The sequence below is a fragment of the Ambystoma mexicanum genome, chromosome 11, assembly GCF_040938575.1.
Source record: "Ambystoma mexicanum isolate Mex_15411 chromosome 11, UKY_AmexF1_1, whole genome shotgun sequence".
Taxonomy (NCBI): domain Eukaryota; kingdom Metazoa; phylum Chordata; class Amphibia; order Caudata; family Ambystomatidae; genus Ambystoma; species Ambystoma mexicanum.
In genome coordinates this window covers 928,603,514-928,619,350 of record NC_090934.1, presented here as the reverse complement: position 1 = coordinate 928,619,350, position 15,837 = coordinate 928,603,514, and the positions used below count along the sequence as shown (strand labels likewise).

The 15,837-nt window shown below is 47.6% G+C and overlaps 1 protein-coding gene across 6 annotated transcripts in view; it reads right to left on the bottom strand.

Moving 5' to 3' along the window:
- The window catches only part of SLC25A22 (solute carrier family 25 member 22), a 524,223-nt gene that overhangs the window by 145,806 nt on the left and 362,580 nt on the right, over positions 1–15,837 (bottom strand). For all 6 annotated transcript variants that reach the window (XM_069624031.1, XM_069624033.1, XM_069624030.1 and 3 more), the window contains one exon: positions 2,550–2,724. In XM_069624031.1, coding sequence (XP_069480132.1) covers positions 2,550–2,724 — 175 coding nt within the window. The remainder of the gene's footprint in view (positions 1–2,549; positions 2,725–15,837) is intronic.

The window sequence follows — 15,837 nt, the reverse complement described above, 5'->3', positions numbered from 1 at the left end:
CCTGATGTATAACGGGTCCGATGGAGAAGGACTAAATCATTTTTCTATCCTCGGGTTGACCCCTCTGGTCAACGCGGGAATGGATAGTGAAGGAATAATTTGTCTCTTTACTGAGGCGAGGAGGGGAATGGTTTGGCTGACAGGGGGTTTCTCCTTAATGATCTTTCCTACAAAGTCGATGTCAGGAGAAGTTTCCCCGGTCTCGATCTCGAAATGCGCTGCTGCCTTGCGTAGGAGTGCATTAAAGGTAGGTTGATCGTCTATAGGAGATGTATTCCTAATAGGTGAGTCTTTGGGTGAGGACAGTTTTATGGCTTCAGGGTCTGAAAACGCTGATGGGGACTGCCAGGGCTGTGAAGCGCCTTCTTCTGAGTCTTCTCCGAAGCCCCCCTCACCCATATCCGGGTTGTCTTCAAAACCTTCCTCCTCTAGGTTTTGTTCCCCTTCATTGCCTAAGAATTCGTCATCATCCTGAAAGTGGTGGTCCTCTCCAGTGAGGTCATATAGATCTACATCCTCTTGGGGGGATCAAACAGCCTGGGGTACTTGGCCCTGGGATCCTCCTGAGGTCCCTCTCTTGATCTCTTGGGTGTTGGAAGGTTCTGAGTCTCCATAAACCTCTCCATTTTGTCCATACAGAACTGGAGTCTTTCTAGGGTTTCTTGAGGTACCCCGGAGCGGTCAGGGGGAGAAAAGGGAGGGCCTTCCATTAGAAAACGCTTCGACCTATCCCATAACGTTGAAGAGAGGTTCCCCTCACCTTCTGAAAAGCCTTCTGGTAGGCTAGGAGTCCCTCTCAACGGAGCGGGCGGTTCCTGCCTTCCTTCTGACCTTTTTGGCGTTTGCCGGGCCTTATGAGCGGTAACCGACGTCTCTTTCGCCGTCCGTCTCTGGCTATCGGTGGAAATAATCCTCACCAGGCTCTCGACAACTAAACTGTCTGTCGAGGGTACCTCCGGCGTTGACGTTACAGGCGTCGCTTGCTCTACGCTGACGGGCGCTCTCTGCCGGTGCGCGTCGTCTGGCGGTTTAGTGATAGCGCCCTTATCTGGGGGTAGCCCAGTCGCTAGTCGCGTTTACGGTTGCGAAGGGGGCTTCAGACTCTTACGGTCTGAGGAGGCCGCCGGTAGGACCTGCGTCTCCGTTGGCGCTAATACTCTCTTCGTCTTCGACGAGGAAGAGCTGTGGGTAGTATGTTTATGGGAGTGTTTTCTGGGTGCGTCCTTGTCACCGGGGTGTTCATCCCCATAAGCAGGGCGTGAGCCGAGCATGTCGGGGCCGGGGACGGACGACGAGGAGCGTGAACACTCCTTAGAGAAGTCTACGACTTCCGAAACGGACGTCGGGTTGTCACATTCCTCGTAACTTTCTGCGGCGGCGGCGGCAGGTGATGAATCAGACCTAGACATGGCGTAGGCTGCCCACCTCTTGACCCTACGGTCTTTCAAAGTCTTTGGCTTAAGGAGCTGACAGGCCGCACAGCCGTCTTCTTTGTGGTCGAGTGGCAAGCAACGGTTACACCGTTTATGCTTGCCTTTCCAGGTAGATTTGCCTTTGCAACGCGGGCAAAACCTAAAGGGTGTCCTCTCCATAGCTGAGGAACAGATTGCATGTGACAACAACCCCGAAGGAAAGGGTGGGGAAAGGGAAAGTCATTCTCAAAGAGAAACAATAAATGTCCCATGACCCCACTCTCCCTACTGTATTTGGCCGTCGAGGCCAGGCCACGTGTTCGGCGATCGCCAAACAACCTCATCCGTCGAAGGCACCGCCGTCGGAGATCTTGATTGACGGTGAACAGCTTTGCAGCTACGACACCGAAGGAGGGATGGAAGTAATAATATAAATTAAGGGCGACCAAAGGTCGAATAAAATTTTTGGCAATGTCTCTCGAGGAGCTCCGCATATAGGCGACCAATATCTGGGCGGAAAAAAACAATCTGAGGGACCTCGACGCGTGAGGGATTGTGGGTACACTGCACGTCACTATAGGGATAGTGTTACAGACACGCCTTGTCGACGTCCCCTTTTCGACTACGAAAAACAAAATGCAATACTCTGCAGTGACCACTGGATGTCGGACTATGCACAGCATGTGATTCTAAGCAGATTAACAAACATCAGAAATATCTATATAGAATCAATAAGTTAAGAGATACAAACGTAAAAGATGTTCCTCTGTCAAATGTCAACATTCAGATTGAGCATCGTTAAAAAGTTCAGTTAAGAGGAACCTAAAATATAAGCCCATCGTTGCTTATCATTTAAAGAGCCCACGTATAAGAAATGTTTTGAAAAATGCGTTGTTCTGACCCCCATCAAAGTAGGACATTTTAGTGAATATTTAAGATATACATGTTTTGAGTGGCATTCTTCATGCATCATTGGTCATACAATGTACTGGCATTCTCTGTTGCAACTACAGAAAATAAGAAAATCATCTCAGAGTTGCTGGATTGCACCATACGTTTCTTAAAGCCTGTCAAAGCACTGCATTCTGGCAATGCAGCGGACATGTGTAATGCTTGAGGTGTGGCTGCCACGCTGACCTTACTAGTGTCGCCCCCAGGCCTTTGTAGAGTCCTGCAATGCCTTTGGTCTTGAGTAGCTCCCTGCTGATCTGCATGGCTGTCGCCCGGCGGGGCGCCACCGACTCCGATGCAGCGGCTTCTCCGGCACTGGTACTTATCTGCGCTTGGGACGACATCATCTTCCTCTGTGCAGCTGCAAAGGATTAAAGAGCAAAGGCAATATGGTTCACACATGTACGTCCACAAATATACTCTTCATGCGCTGCAATCTGAGGAGGGTGGGGGCACGTTTGCAGCTCCATCTTGGCACCCTCTGACTCCTGAAATCAGTAGGGCGCCTGGAGACTGGCCCTGGGTGGTAGCAGTGCGCGGTATAAGTCAACATAACATAACAAGTCGAACGTCAGCAGAGCCCTCAACTTTTCCCGGCCCATGCGTGAGAAGGCCACCCAGTGCTGTTTTTTTTTCTTTTGAATTCTGGGACTTGTAGATTTTCCTTTCCCATTTTAAATTTAGGAAAACTGCAAGTCCCAGACTTCCAAGAAAGACAGACAGACTGGCTGGCCCAATCATGCCTGGCAAGGGGAACCTTGAGATCCCTGCATCAGATGTAGCCGTTTTTCTGAAGTTTGAAGGCCTATGTGTAAGAAACAGCAAGACACATGTTCTCATCTGCATTGCTGTCAAGTTAAGGAGTGATGGAGAGAGAGAGAGAGAGAGAGAGAGAGAGAGAGAGAGAGAGAGAGAGAGAGAGAGAGAGAGAGAGAGAGAGAGAGAGAGAGAGAGAGAGAGAGAGAGAGAGAGAGAGAGAGAGAGACACGTACTGCCCATGTGTATGTTATCATGATTTGGCTTCCTTATCTGCCAGTCCAAACCTGGCCACTTGCCAATATTTCTGTTGTATGCTGTACTCTGGTACTTGTGCAGCCACCGGAAGGAGTGTGTTGGACCCCCTTTCACCGTCACTTTCACAAGCAAGGAAGCCTTGAACTCTTCCGGCCAGAAAGCGGCAGACTAGTCTACAGGGAATTGGCACAGATCAGAGAGCTGGTGCGCCTGACATCGCACAGTAGTTTGGGGTATTAATTATGCTCAGGCTAGACCACGGAAATGCATTATTGCTGCGTCTCCCCAAAAACGTATGCAGCAAGATGCCTCCGTCCCCTTATCAGGACCTCATCGCTACAACCATGACATTCTTATAACTATCTCTGTCCACCAACTCGACATTCAAGCTTGCGCTTCTCTAGCAGGCAGACATTCAAGGCCATTCATGTTAGCCCAGCAATTCAGCAAAAGACACACACACCTGGCAGCACATGTAGGCTCCACCACAGAGTAGGGTACTTCTGATGAACACCCATCAGCACCACATGTTTCATATCTGCCTCTCCCAATAACAAACTCTCCCCTTTTTCTTACAGAGCCACGTGCAGCGAGACCAACATCCACCGGCAGAAGGGTGCCGTACAGGACCATTACCACCTGAGAAAGCATGGCAAGGTCTGGGTATATAGGCAGTGTACACCTACAATTGACAGTCTGCACAGATATCTTCCCGGATGACATTACTCTGCCCCCATGGGCTGCAAGCTTTACATGTGGACCTAGTCTTTATACTGTATTTCATTTCAATACTGAACCAACAGTGTTCCCAGTTCAGAGTTTAGGGCAGTGGTCTTCGAACTGGGGGGCTGTCCTCCTTAGGGAGGCCTGAAGGATGTCGGAGGGAGGGGGAGAGGGTGCAGATGCTTTAAAAAGGGATACAATGACTGTTTTTTTTTTGTAAACTCTTTTTATAGATTTCACAAAATAACACGCAAACAATCCCCCCCCCTCTTTCCCCCCCCCCCCTCGGCAACAAGCTAAATCCTTGCACCCTCCAACCCTCTTAGATGAGAAGAGAACAAAAACAACAGAACACAGTTATCGCAGATCCAGAAGCCTCAATCGCTGCGGACACCACATCACCTTATAATCGTCATTAAGAACTTGCAGTAGTTCCCCCCCAGTCTGCTGCGAAGCTTTGGGCCTTATTGTCCATGGCATAGGTTGCCCATTCCAAAGCCACTATCTCCCACAGTTTTCGGAACCAGTCTTGTATTCTAGGAACTTCTGAGCCTTTCCATCTCTGGGCTATTAACTGCATAGCTGCCAGAGTCGTGATGACAATCGCTTTTTCTCTTCCTCTAGGTTCACCTGCCTCAGAAACCACCCGCTCCCCCAAGAGAATGTGCGCTGGGGTCCTCCCGGCCTTCAGCCCAAAGGCCAGCCCCTGTGCCTCCCTCACCTCCCCCCAGAACGGTTCTAGCTTGGGGCAGTCCCACCAAATGTGTTCCGCGGAGCCCACCATCCCGCATCCCCTCCAGCAGAATCTCGTCACAGTAGGAAAAAATCTGTTGAGCCGGATCGGGGTATAATGCCACCTAAACATAATCTTATACCACATCTCCTGTAGTTGGGACGCTCTAGCCAGTTTGGGGATTTTCCTCCACAGTTTCCCCCAGTCCGTCCGGCTGATCCGGCGTCCTAGGGCCTCCTCCCACTCTCGCATGTATGCCCATTGGGCCCCCTCCTTCGAGCCTGCCAGAGTCTTATAGATGTTAGAGATAAGGCCTCTCACCCCGTCACTTGTAAGCAAGAGTTTTTCAAAGGGAGTCGGATCCCTTGTCGCAGCTTTCCACAATGACTGTTTTTAATATGAAAAAGGATTAAGGTGACTGCCTTTAATAGAAAATATAAGCAGTAGACAATCTGCAGAAACAATATTTTTACTCAAGGGGGAGGGGGGTCAGTAGGAAAACGTTTGAATACCATTGGGTTAGGAGAATACACACATGTGCTCAAGACCCTGTAGCATATGGATACTAAAACGTGTATTTTCTTTTTAAATAAACCGAGTGGAGCAGGAGCTCTGGAGGGGACTCCCTCAGAATAAAATGCAATGAAGAATCCAACTACAGTGGTTGTTAGGGGTGCCACTGCTGGGGCGGCAGAGGACGGGCAAGTGGGTGCATACAAACCATCCTACCATCCTGTTGAGAAGAAAAGCCTTTCCATAAGGCTCGGTACCACTATTTGTTGATGTGGCTCTACAGCTAGATTACCAAGGATTCACTGAAACGTGTGAGGGAATACTGAAGAATGCACCTTAACTCGTACCAGACCAAAATCTTGAGAACCTGTATTTACTTCAGTCCGACTTTTGCTAAAGTCCCGATAAGCCAGAAAATGCAGCCAGCCTATTTGCATACCTAGATTTAACCAAACTGAGCACCTGACCTCAAAGTAAAATTCCAGGACTAGTGCTTACTATTTGCCAAAAAGTAGCCCATGTGCATGACTAGCGGAGGACACCCAAAAGAAACTGGCAGTCACAGACGAGAAGGAATAGATCCTGACAGGAGGTGGCATCCCAACCTCAGAATACCATCCTCATATACGAGTCATCACCAATTAAGGCTTTGAAAGCTTCCCAGCTAGAAGATGGCCACTACCGCTAACAGAAATCTTATGTGAGGCCTGGATGGAGCATGTACAAATCTATATCATGCAAGGCCCTATCGTAGGGGGAATCGAAAAATAAGGACGGCAAAATCGAAAGACAAGATGCAATGCTCAGCGGTTACCACTGGATGTCGGACTATATGCACAGCATATGAATCTAAGCAGATACAACCATCAGAAATGCTTTTACGGTAAGTACTGCATGTCTTAATTGGCTTTCAATTTGATGTTCAAGGAAGTCATTTTATAGAATCCTGCAAAAGGATCTTTTTTTATTTTATGAATATCTTCATACCACTATAAATCATTTTAAAATAGGAAAAAAAGCCAAGTAATACAATTGCATCACAAAATATCGATTAAACTGTTGTGACACATGGTCAAGTTTGTTGTTTTTATATGATCAAATGGTATTACTTAATATGGTGTTAAATATGATTACATTACATTACTTTCATAAATACATGTTTCAGTAAGTTTTGCAATATTTGAAATTTAGTTTGAAAATTTTAAAATCTGAACTTTTAACTTTTCCAAATTAGTTCAAACTTCACAATTCCTGGTAAGGGGCTGTGGATATTGAGAAATAGTTAACACAATTTTCAAAACTGAGAGAAAAAAAAGACTGCTTTCCAGCAGGCATGTTGTTTGCAGCGAGCATCTATGCCTGTGGCATGCAGTGAGGGCAGAGACAAGTGAAGAGTTGTGGGGGTAGGGTGAGGGTAGCATACCATGCTGCATGGAGAGGGAGGAGGTGGAGCTGGTTTATAAAGGCAGGTGTGCCCATAAGTATACCTCAATCGGGATTGTAAATAAACTGGGAGGGGTGATTTAGGTGGTGAGGGGTTATAAGCCGTTCCCCCATCAAGTCTATGGAAAAAGGGAGGACCGTCGCCCAACAGCATCCCATCCATGAAGTAGAAAGGTGCAATGTAGCAGCGTGCCAATGGTGTGTCTGGAGGAGAGGGAGAAGGAAGTGGTAGTCTGGTACCTTTAGATTGACCAAAACAGAGGGAGGAGGCGGACCTGTTTAATCAGGTCAGTTAATTAGCCCGGGATAGCAAGTGAAGAAATGCGCTTTGCAAATGTGCCCAAAAGCTGGGCTTTGATACTTTTAGGTTTGGGAAACACCCTCTGGGCAGACCTGGAATATTTGCCTCAAGCAGCACCTCGAAGATAGTGTTTGCAGATTAGGGGCTTGGTGCTATCTTGCCGATCTGGTGTAGCGGGAGATGGGTGCCAGATGCACCTTGATGGAGGCATGCGCCAGTCCAGCCTTGGCCAAGGATAGCAAGTACGGCAGGATCTGTGGGGCTGTGACGCTCAAAGGGGTAATCTTCTGTGACCGGCACTACGTAGCGTAACACTTCCACTTGTGACCGTAGCACTTCAAGGTCGACGACTCCTTGGCTTTTGCCAGGACCTCCCTGCAGTCCGCTGGCAACTTGTATCCGCCAAACTCTAGGGCTGCAGGAGCCAAGCCCTCAGGTCCAGCGATTCTGGATCGTGATGTAGGATTGCGCCTCCTTCTCGGGTGAGAAGATCCGGAAGTACCAGCAGCTTGACCTGAGGCGACGCTGAAAGGCTGAGAAGGTCAGGGTGCCAAATCTGCCTCAGCGACGCAGGGGTGAGGAGTAACATCCTGCATTGGCACTGTCAGAGTGTGTTGATGACTTGTAGCAGGAAAGGCAACAGAGGAAATGCATACAGGTACAGCCCTTCCCGCGGGAAGGAGAACATGTCACTCAGGCCCCTTGGTTGGTGGAATCAGCTGGCAAACTTCTGGCATTTGGAGTTCGCCGCCATCGCAAACAGATGTATCTGGGACCTGCCCCACTTGACAAAGATGTGGTCCACCAGGTCCTGCCGTAGTTCCCACTCATGGCAGTAGCGCAATTCCCTGCTGAGGGAGTCTGCAATGGTGTTCTTGACTCCGGCTAGGTGAAGAGGAACAAGGAACATCTCTTGTCCGACGGCCCAGCGCCACAAGTCCTGCGCTTCCTTGGAGAGCGCTGGTGATCGTGGTGGTTTTGGCTGTGAAGATTCTCACCACCTTGCCTTTCAGAGAAGGAAGGAATGACTTGAGGACCCAGAACACTGCCCGTAGCTCGAGGATGTTGATATGGAAGTCATTCTCCTCCGGCAGCCACATGCCTTGAGACTTCTAAGCACTATAATTCAAACTTACAAGGTTAGGAGCAGTCCTGTCCCAGTTTTGTAATGTATTGGACCACCCCATCCTATTCACCAGCTGCAGGCTGTTCCCACGAGAAATAAATTACTCTGTGTTGGAACTAGAGGCCATGGCCATCAAGTGGGCCATAAACCATCTTAGATACTACCTATGAGGACGAAGGTTCACACTCGTTACAGAACAATCGCCCCCTAGTTTGGATTACGCAACGCAAAGACTCCAACCCTCGGCTCATGCAATGGTTTCTAGACATACAACCCTATTGTTTCACTGTGGAACACCGAAAAGGAAAAGACCAGGGAAATGTAGATTTTCTTTCCTGGTTCCCCTGTGAAACAAATGTGGCTACATCGCGTGGAGGAAGGGTATGTGAGAAACCTGAAGGTGTCTCCCTGACTAGTCCCCAGGGATCTGTCATCCAGGTGGCCAGGATGTGGCCATCACTACTGGATCCAGTTCCTGGGGGTGGACCATTGAGGGAGGATCACCTGGATAGGGGGCCCTAGGGAAGTGGTAGTGGGACAGTGATGGGTGAAATGCAGTATCCCCCTACTTATAACACCTTTTCCTCATCCTACTCCGCAGGATACTCAGCAAATACAACAGATGCCCACCAACTCGTGGAACTCTCCCGTCCCTCGCGCACCCGGGTTGTGTAAAATAACTACAAAGAGAGTTGTACAAGAAATAATATTTTATATATATGGGTATATGGTGTCATTCTCCCTTCCACCCCACTACTTTGAATTTAATTTGAACTAAGAACAAATAACATTTGGAGTGCCCCTGGTCACCAAGTGAATATAGTTTCCGTAGATACTCAAACACTCCAGCCCCCCTTTTCCGATACAAGCACTTTTGCACACAACGAAAGGCGATGGACAAACACCAGAGCGGTTTACCTGACATGTTTCAACACAAGGGTCAGGCAAAGTCATGCATTTGACCAGAATCATACGCACCTGGTGGCCCTTTCCCTTCCACACAAGAATAAAAGGTGGAGCACAAGAGCACAAAAACGAGGAAGGCAGCCCGCACGACGAGAGAGCTAACCCAGCATGGCAGTTCAAGAGGAGGTGAAAGGCAGCCACAACCGAAAGGGTGACATGGAGAGACGTGATCTTACCCTTTCCAAAACAGACCTGCACAACCTCTGTGGAAGGAATCGGAAGACTGTGAACAATAGCCAACGTGAGTTGCAGCAGATGTCAACGGTACATGGGGCCCTCCTCCGCTGATAACCGAGCCGGGGAGAGATGCTTGCCACCATGGTACAGTGAGAGATGCTTGCCACCGTGGTACCGTCCTTGACTCAGGAGAAAAGAAAAGCCAAGCAGTTCATCACAGCCAGTGAGTCAAGGGGAGAGCTGATAAGAAACCAAACTGTCTTGAACAAAAGTAGCAAATGGCTAATTGAAGAAAGTTCAAAGAACTGTAAATACGAGAGGGGAAAACCAGCTACAGAAACGTCAGGCACCACGTGAGTGCTCACTCGGGAAACTCTGGGTGATTACCCTATTGTTGAAACTACTGTTACCAGAGGGCCTTGGGAAAGGCACGAGAAAGGGGTCAAAGTGGTCACACAGGGGTCTTATAAAATCCTCTGTACAGTCGAATGTCTTTGGCCGGCAGATGATTATAAAGCAAAGGGAAGTGAATCCTGCATCACAAGAAAATTGAAGAAATTGTGTGATTGGCTAAAAGTTGGCAGGAGTGAACCAGACGGAGGGATGTCGATGAAAAGAGGGCGAAGCCTGAAGTCCCAATGAACAGTGAGTTGATATGAGTGTACCTGTCAAGAGGTATGTCTACAGTGAACTGTTAAAAAGACATTAAGATTTGGGAATGTCGCAGATGAGTGTGTTGAGAAGCCGTAGTGAACCCGACGGAGGGAGGCTGATATTTGAGAAGTGTCTGAGCCCAGAAGAGGGGAACCGAGGGGTGAAAAGTCACCACCCAACGTACATGGGAAAGGAACTTTTTTGTTTATTATTTTGGATACATCATGTCCTCGGAGCAAAATATTTTTGTAGAAAAGAGACTTAACCACCTAAGGCCCTGAAAGCTGAGAGCAGAACTGTTGTCTCGTGCTGAGAAGGCTCGAGCATGTACTGTGCTCCAGAATCCCACCTTGTCCTGTGGTCGAAACGTGGGGAAGGGAGACGCCTGGCCACCACATCCTGACTTATTATTTGTGAACACTTTTTCTTTCTTGTGAATATTATCCCACACTTTTTTTGTAATTAGCGCAATGATTGGCAATAGGTTTTTCTTAGTATAGGCCCTTTTATTTGACCAGATGCCACTAGGACTGGCTTATGATGGTCGTAGCTTGCTCACATCTTAGATTTAGGTTTAGATTAGACGTTTTTCCAACCTTCCTTTGCAGGTTAATAAACACCCTTGAACTGTGATCACGTCTGTCTGTCTTTACTGTTGCCACCATGAGTTCCTTACACCAGTAATAGACTGGCACAATCTGCAATGATGTGGCCCACCCCCAGGCACCAGAGACATGCTCGATGAGAATCAGTTTTGGACATCTTAGCCGAACACTCAGCACATTTCTTGAAGCCCGTTTTCGGGGTATGAGTAGACAATTTTGCAACAAACTCGTAACTACGCAGTAAATAACACGCCGAGTCGAAGAACCGTTTCAAGCAGCTTTGTGGAAAAACAGAGCGGAAGCAACGGGCGTGGGGCGTGCCATATATACCAGCGTCAACATCATACTTGAGGAGAACGGAGGCTCTCGAGGGACATGAGGTCGATGACGACGCATGGCGCCCTCTTCTGAGAAAAGCTTCCGAGCTGAAAGCAGGATATCAGAGTATATCAAAGGTGAGGAATACGTGGGAGGACACAATCCATTCAAAGTAGGTTTTCTGGGACACGTCAGTAAGACTTTATATTTTGGACATTCTGACAATTTCCTTTGTTTACTTAGAGACAACGAAACCCCTCTGAGTTTTAGGGACAGAGAAGCCCTTTTTCAACCCAAAATACATGATGACATGATGCCCAGCAGGGATTTGTAGTCACATGTCGTGGTAGTGTGTGCTGTCAAGAACCAATTTGCCAGTTGTGTGATCGCTGACCTTGAAGGAGAAACTGTGGGCTGTGATGGTTTCCTTTGTGTGTTTGACACCCAGGATTGCTGGTCTCTCTGATTCCGCTTTTATAAGCCATTTGTCCAGATATTAAAAGACTTCCATTCCGGCTCTCCTCAAATGTGCTGTCACCGGGGCAAAACATTTGGTAAAGATCCTCAGCGCCGACCGTAGGCCAAAGGAGAGCACATAGAACTGGTAATGCTTGTGTCAAGCTGTGAACCTTAGGTAGTGTCTGTGCCTCGGGCTTATCAGTATGTGAAAGTAAGCATCTTCTAGGTCGATTGTCGCCGGAAACCCATCTTTTTGGAGCCAAGGTAAGACCTGTTGTAGCGTGGTCATTTTGAACTTCATGAGCTTCACTTATGTGTTTAATGCATGTAGGTCTAGAATCGGGCACCACTGTGTAGAATCCTTTCTCTCTCTGTGAAAAGGGTATGTCTTCTATGGTGGCATTCTGTGGCAGTTTGTATACTTCCACCTTGAGCTGAGACAGGTAATGAGAGTTGTGAGCTTGTGGTGGTACTACAGGCGGCTGTTTTAGGAATTCGATGATGTGTCCCTTGTTCAATATTTGTAGCACCCACATGTCTAAAGTAATATTTCACCACTGTTGTTGGTGCTGGCAGACCCTCCCTCCCACCGGGGTGTGATGTGGAAGGAGAGGGCAAGTTAAGTTTGCTTGGCCGACTGGGGCCTCGGTTGACCCGACCCATGTATAACTCTCTGTGCAGCGTTTCTCGTCAAAGACCGCTGGTATCTGGAAGATGATGGGTTACTCGATTTTTATCTCTGAGTGGAATTGGGTCTGTTATATGAACAAATCTTTCCTGATCCTCAGCGAAAAGAGTGAAAAGTACAACAATCGTTGTCTTTGTTCCTCGGTGAGCTGATGGCACTTGCTGTGTCCGTATTGGTTTTGATCCCTTTCAGGTGGTCATCTACCTTTTTGCCAAACAATTCTTGGCCATCAAATGGCATGTCTAGAATTTGTGGCTGAACTCCGGGCGAAGGTTAGTAGCTTTCATCCAGGCATGGCGTCTTATTACCGCTCCATGTACCATCTGTCTGAATCCTGACTCTCTTGCGTCAAATACTGAGTCGATCATGTGGTTTGATGTTGTTTCCCAGTCCATGACAATAGCCGGTGTTTCCTCCTGAAACTTGACTGGCAGGTGATTCATGAACTTGGACATCTTGTGCCACAGTGCCCTGTCGCATGTTGCTGTCATAGCAAGAGCGCTGGTGGTTCTGATGGAGAGTGAAGCTGAAACCTTTCTGCCTACCGCTTTCAGTTTCCTGCGTTCCTTGAATGGTGGAGCTGTGAGTGGGGAAGCAGGGTTGGTAATCTTTTTCCTGGCCGCCACTGATTATTGAGTAAGGTTTTGGGTGCCCTCGCAGGCATAGCGGTACATCTTCTGGGGCTTTGTATTTTTTCTCCAGCCTTGCTGCTGCAACAGGGGTGAATAGTGGGTTGGCTAGAATACTTTCTCCTGCCTCCCATATGGTATCCAGAATGGGTATGGCGGTGTCAATTTACCTCTTTTTACCTCTGTGCTCATAAAGCACGGACGTCTTCTAATCAGCTGAGACTAGAAGAGGTAGAACATCCTTGCCGCTTTTCCAATGATAGAAGAATGGAATGATGTGATGTCTGGCAGAGAGGAGCTCCCTGGGGAGTCTCACCTTTTTTGTTTCTTGATGACGTTGTCTTCCCATTCGTCCATGCCCTTTTAAGGCGAGTCTTGAGCAATCTCTCCCACTTCTGGTTCATTGGCTTGTGTCTCTGGTTCTAAAAGGTCTCTGTAGGGATCTTCGATGGGGCCCTGCTAGTCACTGTGAGATAAGTGGGATGATGCCCTGGTGGACCGTGACAGAGAGATATTCCTTTGCCTATTGGTTGGTATCGCCTGAGTTTCAATCAGCGTTCTGCCAGGACCATCTTCACTGGTGTATGTGCGGGAAGCTATTCAAACCCTTTGTCTCCTTTGGAATTAGTCCATGATATTCTTCGGGGATTGCATCAGTGTGGGTTGAAAAGGATCTGAAGTGTCTTCAGAAGTTGTTTCCCATGGAGGGCTGTACTCGTTAGAAACTGTCTGGGGCCTGTCAGAGGCCTCTTCCAGGTCAGAAAAATCTTCCTGAAGAATTATGTCAGGTAATTCAACAATTTCCTTGTTTGGAGACAGGTTAAGATTGGATCCATAAGACTGTGGTAATAAAGAGGCATGTTTATTCCTCTGACCCGCTTGGTCCATGGACGAAATGGTCTGTGGACGAGGGGGGCAGTGGAGTTGATACCGTTTTATCTGTGGACGGTGTTGTACTCGTTGACCAGTGCCACCGGATGATTATTTTCCCATCTACGGCATTCCAGTCATCAACGACGGGTTAGTAGTCGTGGTGTCCTATGTGGACAACGCTTTTACCGTGGACTGGGATTATCCCGTTGACGATACATTTCTCTGTGGATGCTCTCGACAACGATCGCTCATGCCTCTTTGATTGGTCCTCCGTGGGGAAGGAGTCGGTCCACAGCGATTTGGCTGTGGACGGCGATCTGCCTTATAAAAAGGGCATTGTGCACGATTTTCCCACAGACAGCCCCTTGGTAGTTGTTGTGGACGAGGGGAACTTACCTGTATTAGACAAGCTTGTAGAAGCTGTTTTCCCCACAGAAACGGGATGTTTTGTTTGTGTGGATGTCTCAGAAGATGCCTTTACCTCCTTGTCGTTCCGTTTCTTTGATTTTGCTGCTGGTGCTGTCCCCTCTACCCACTGATGAAGTTTTCCTCTTGGAGGCATGCTTCTTAGGGTCCTGTGTAATGTGACAGCAGCTGGTTTTACAGGTTCCACATCAGAGGAGTGGCACTTACTCTCTATATACAGAAGGAGTCTCATGTGCCTGTCCTCTATGGTCTTCTGTGTGAAGATTTCCCTTTAGAAGGTCCTTCATTGCCTGAGTCATCCATGGCTATGAGGGGGCTTTCTCGCAATGGTTTTAGAAGCTAGAAAGAATTTCCTGAGCTACAAACAGCCTGTGTAGAGCAGAGGAGGGTCTCTTAAATAGTGTAAAAAATTATTTGAAAGTCCTTGAAAGAAGGAATTATGATGATAAAAGCTCAGCGCTGTAGAGGATTCCCTATCCCTAGTCACTAGACTGTGGTGAAAATTCTGAAGATGGGTGCCTGGGGTGGAGCTTAAGCCCTACCACCTCATTGGCTGGGTAGAAAACTACCAAAATGAGATGGAGGGACACAAAAGCGAAAGTCGTTCAGGCTTCATTAGCAATGTACATTGCTTTCTATGTAAAATGTTGAAATTACTGGGGATTCCCTGTCTGACAACAGGGAATATTCAAGCATGTGAAGCTATGAAAGATCCAATGTTGGAGAACTTTTAATTTCCCTTTGAGTTGCTGCCATGATGATCCCACTTGACCAGTTTGAAATCCTGTTCAAGGCGATATAGTCTGCATCGTTGCTCCTTTGCCAGTTAACAGAATACCATAAGAATTGCCAGAAATAACAAAATGCAATCACTTGTATACTTATATGAAAGGGGCATCCTCTATATACCTGGCTACCTCCAAAGTTTTTTCAGACTATTGCTCAAATTCCAGGGTATTCAATTTCAGCACGTTTCTCAAATATAAAAACAAAATGTCCTCCGAATGAGAGGATGCTCAGCGTTGAGAACCTTCTCCTTATCGGATCATTGTACTTTCGAATATGCCAGAATGCCACTAAGGATGCCAGTCTGTCAGTTGAAATAGTCCTACGCCAGTTTCTACTTTACCAAACCAGTTTCATACTGTTCCAGTTAATCACATATCATAAAAAGTCACAGCAGTGGTTGCAATACATGTTTAGCCAGATGAAAAGTACATGTGTTTGTTTACAAAAATGTAGGGTATCTCATATGCTTGTCTACTAGCTTTAAAGACCAGATAGGTCTCTTCCACAGAAAATCCACAATGACATCCTAGTTCTGAAACAGTTGTACCCTAGCTTCCATCACTAGGCTGCTAAGGTAAGTCTTCTGTGATCTAGATCTCCCACACACATTGGCCTAACCCTGGTAAATCAGTCAAGCTGCTCACTTAGATTCGTCCAGCATAACTTCCATCTAAAACCTGGCTGCTGTTGATCATATAGCATAGCAAGGCCCATACATCCCACAACACATCCTGTATAAGGGAGTCCAATATAGTCTCTTCCTTGGAAGCCATGCTGACTGGCCAACAGTTGGAAGACTTTTCCTTGATAGTGCTTTTCTGCAATAGTATACCATCTGAGATGTGTTCTAGAAATCACATTTACAGCCTCCTCTATAACTATAACCATTTGGTTTTGATTAACAATGTTGGTACGATCGGGTGGATCTTGTCATGCCCGGGAGGCTGTCCGCAACCCCTCCCTAACCACGGAAGCCAAATGCAATACGACCGTCCAACCTTGGTTGGCACGGGTCGCTGATTCTGAATCACAGGTCA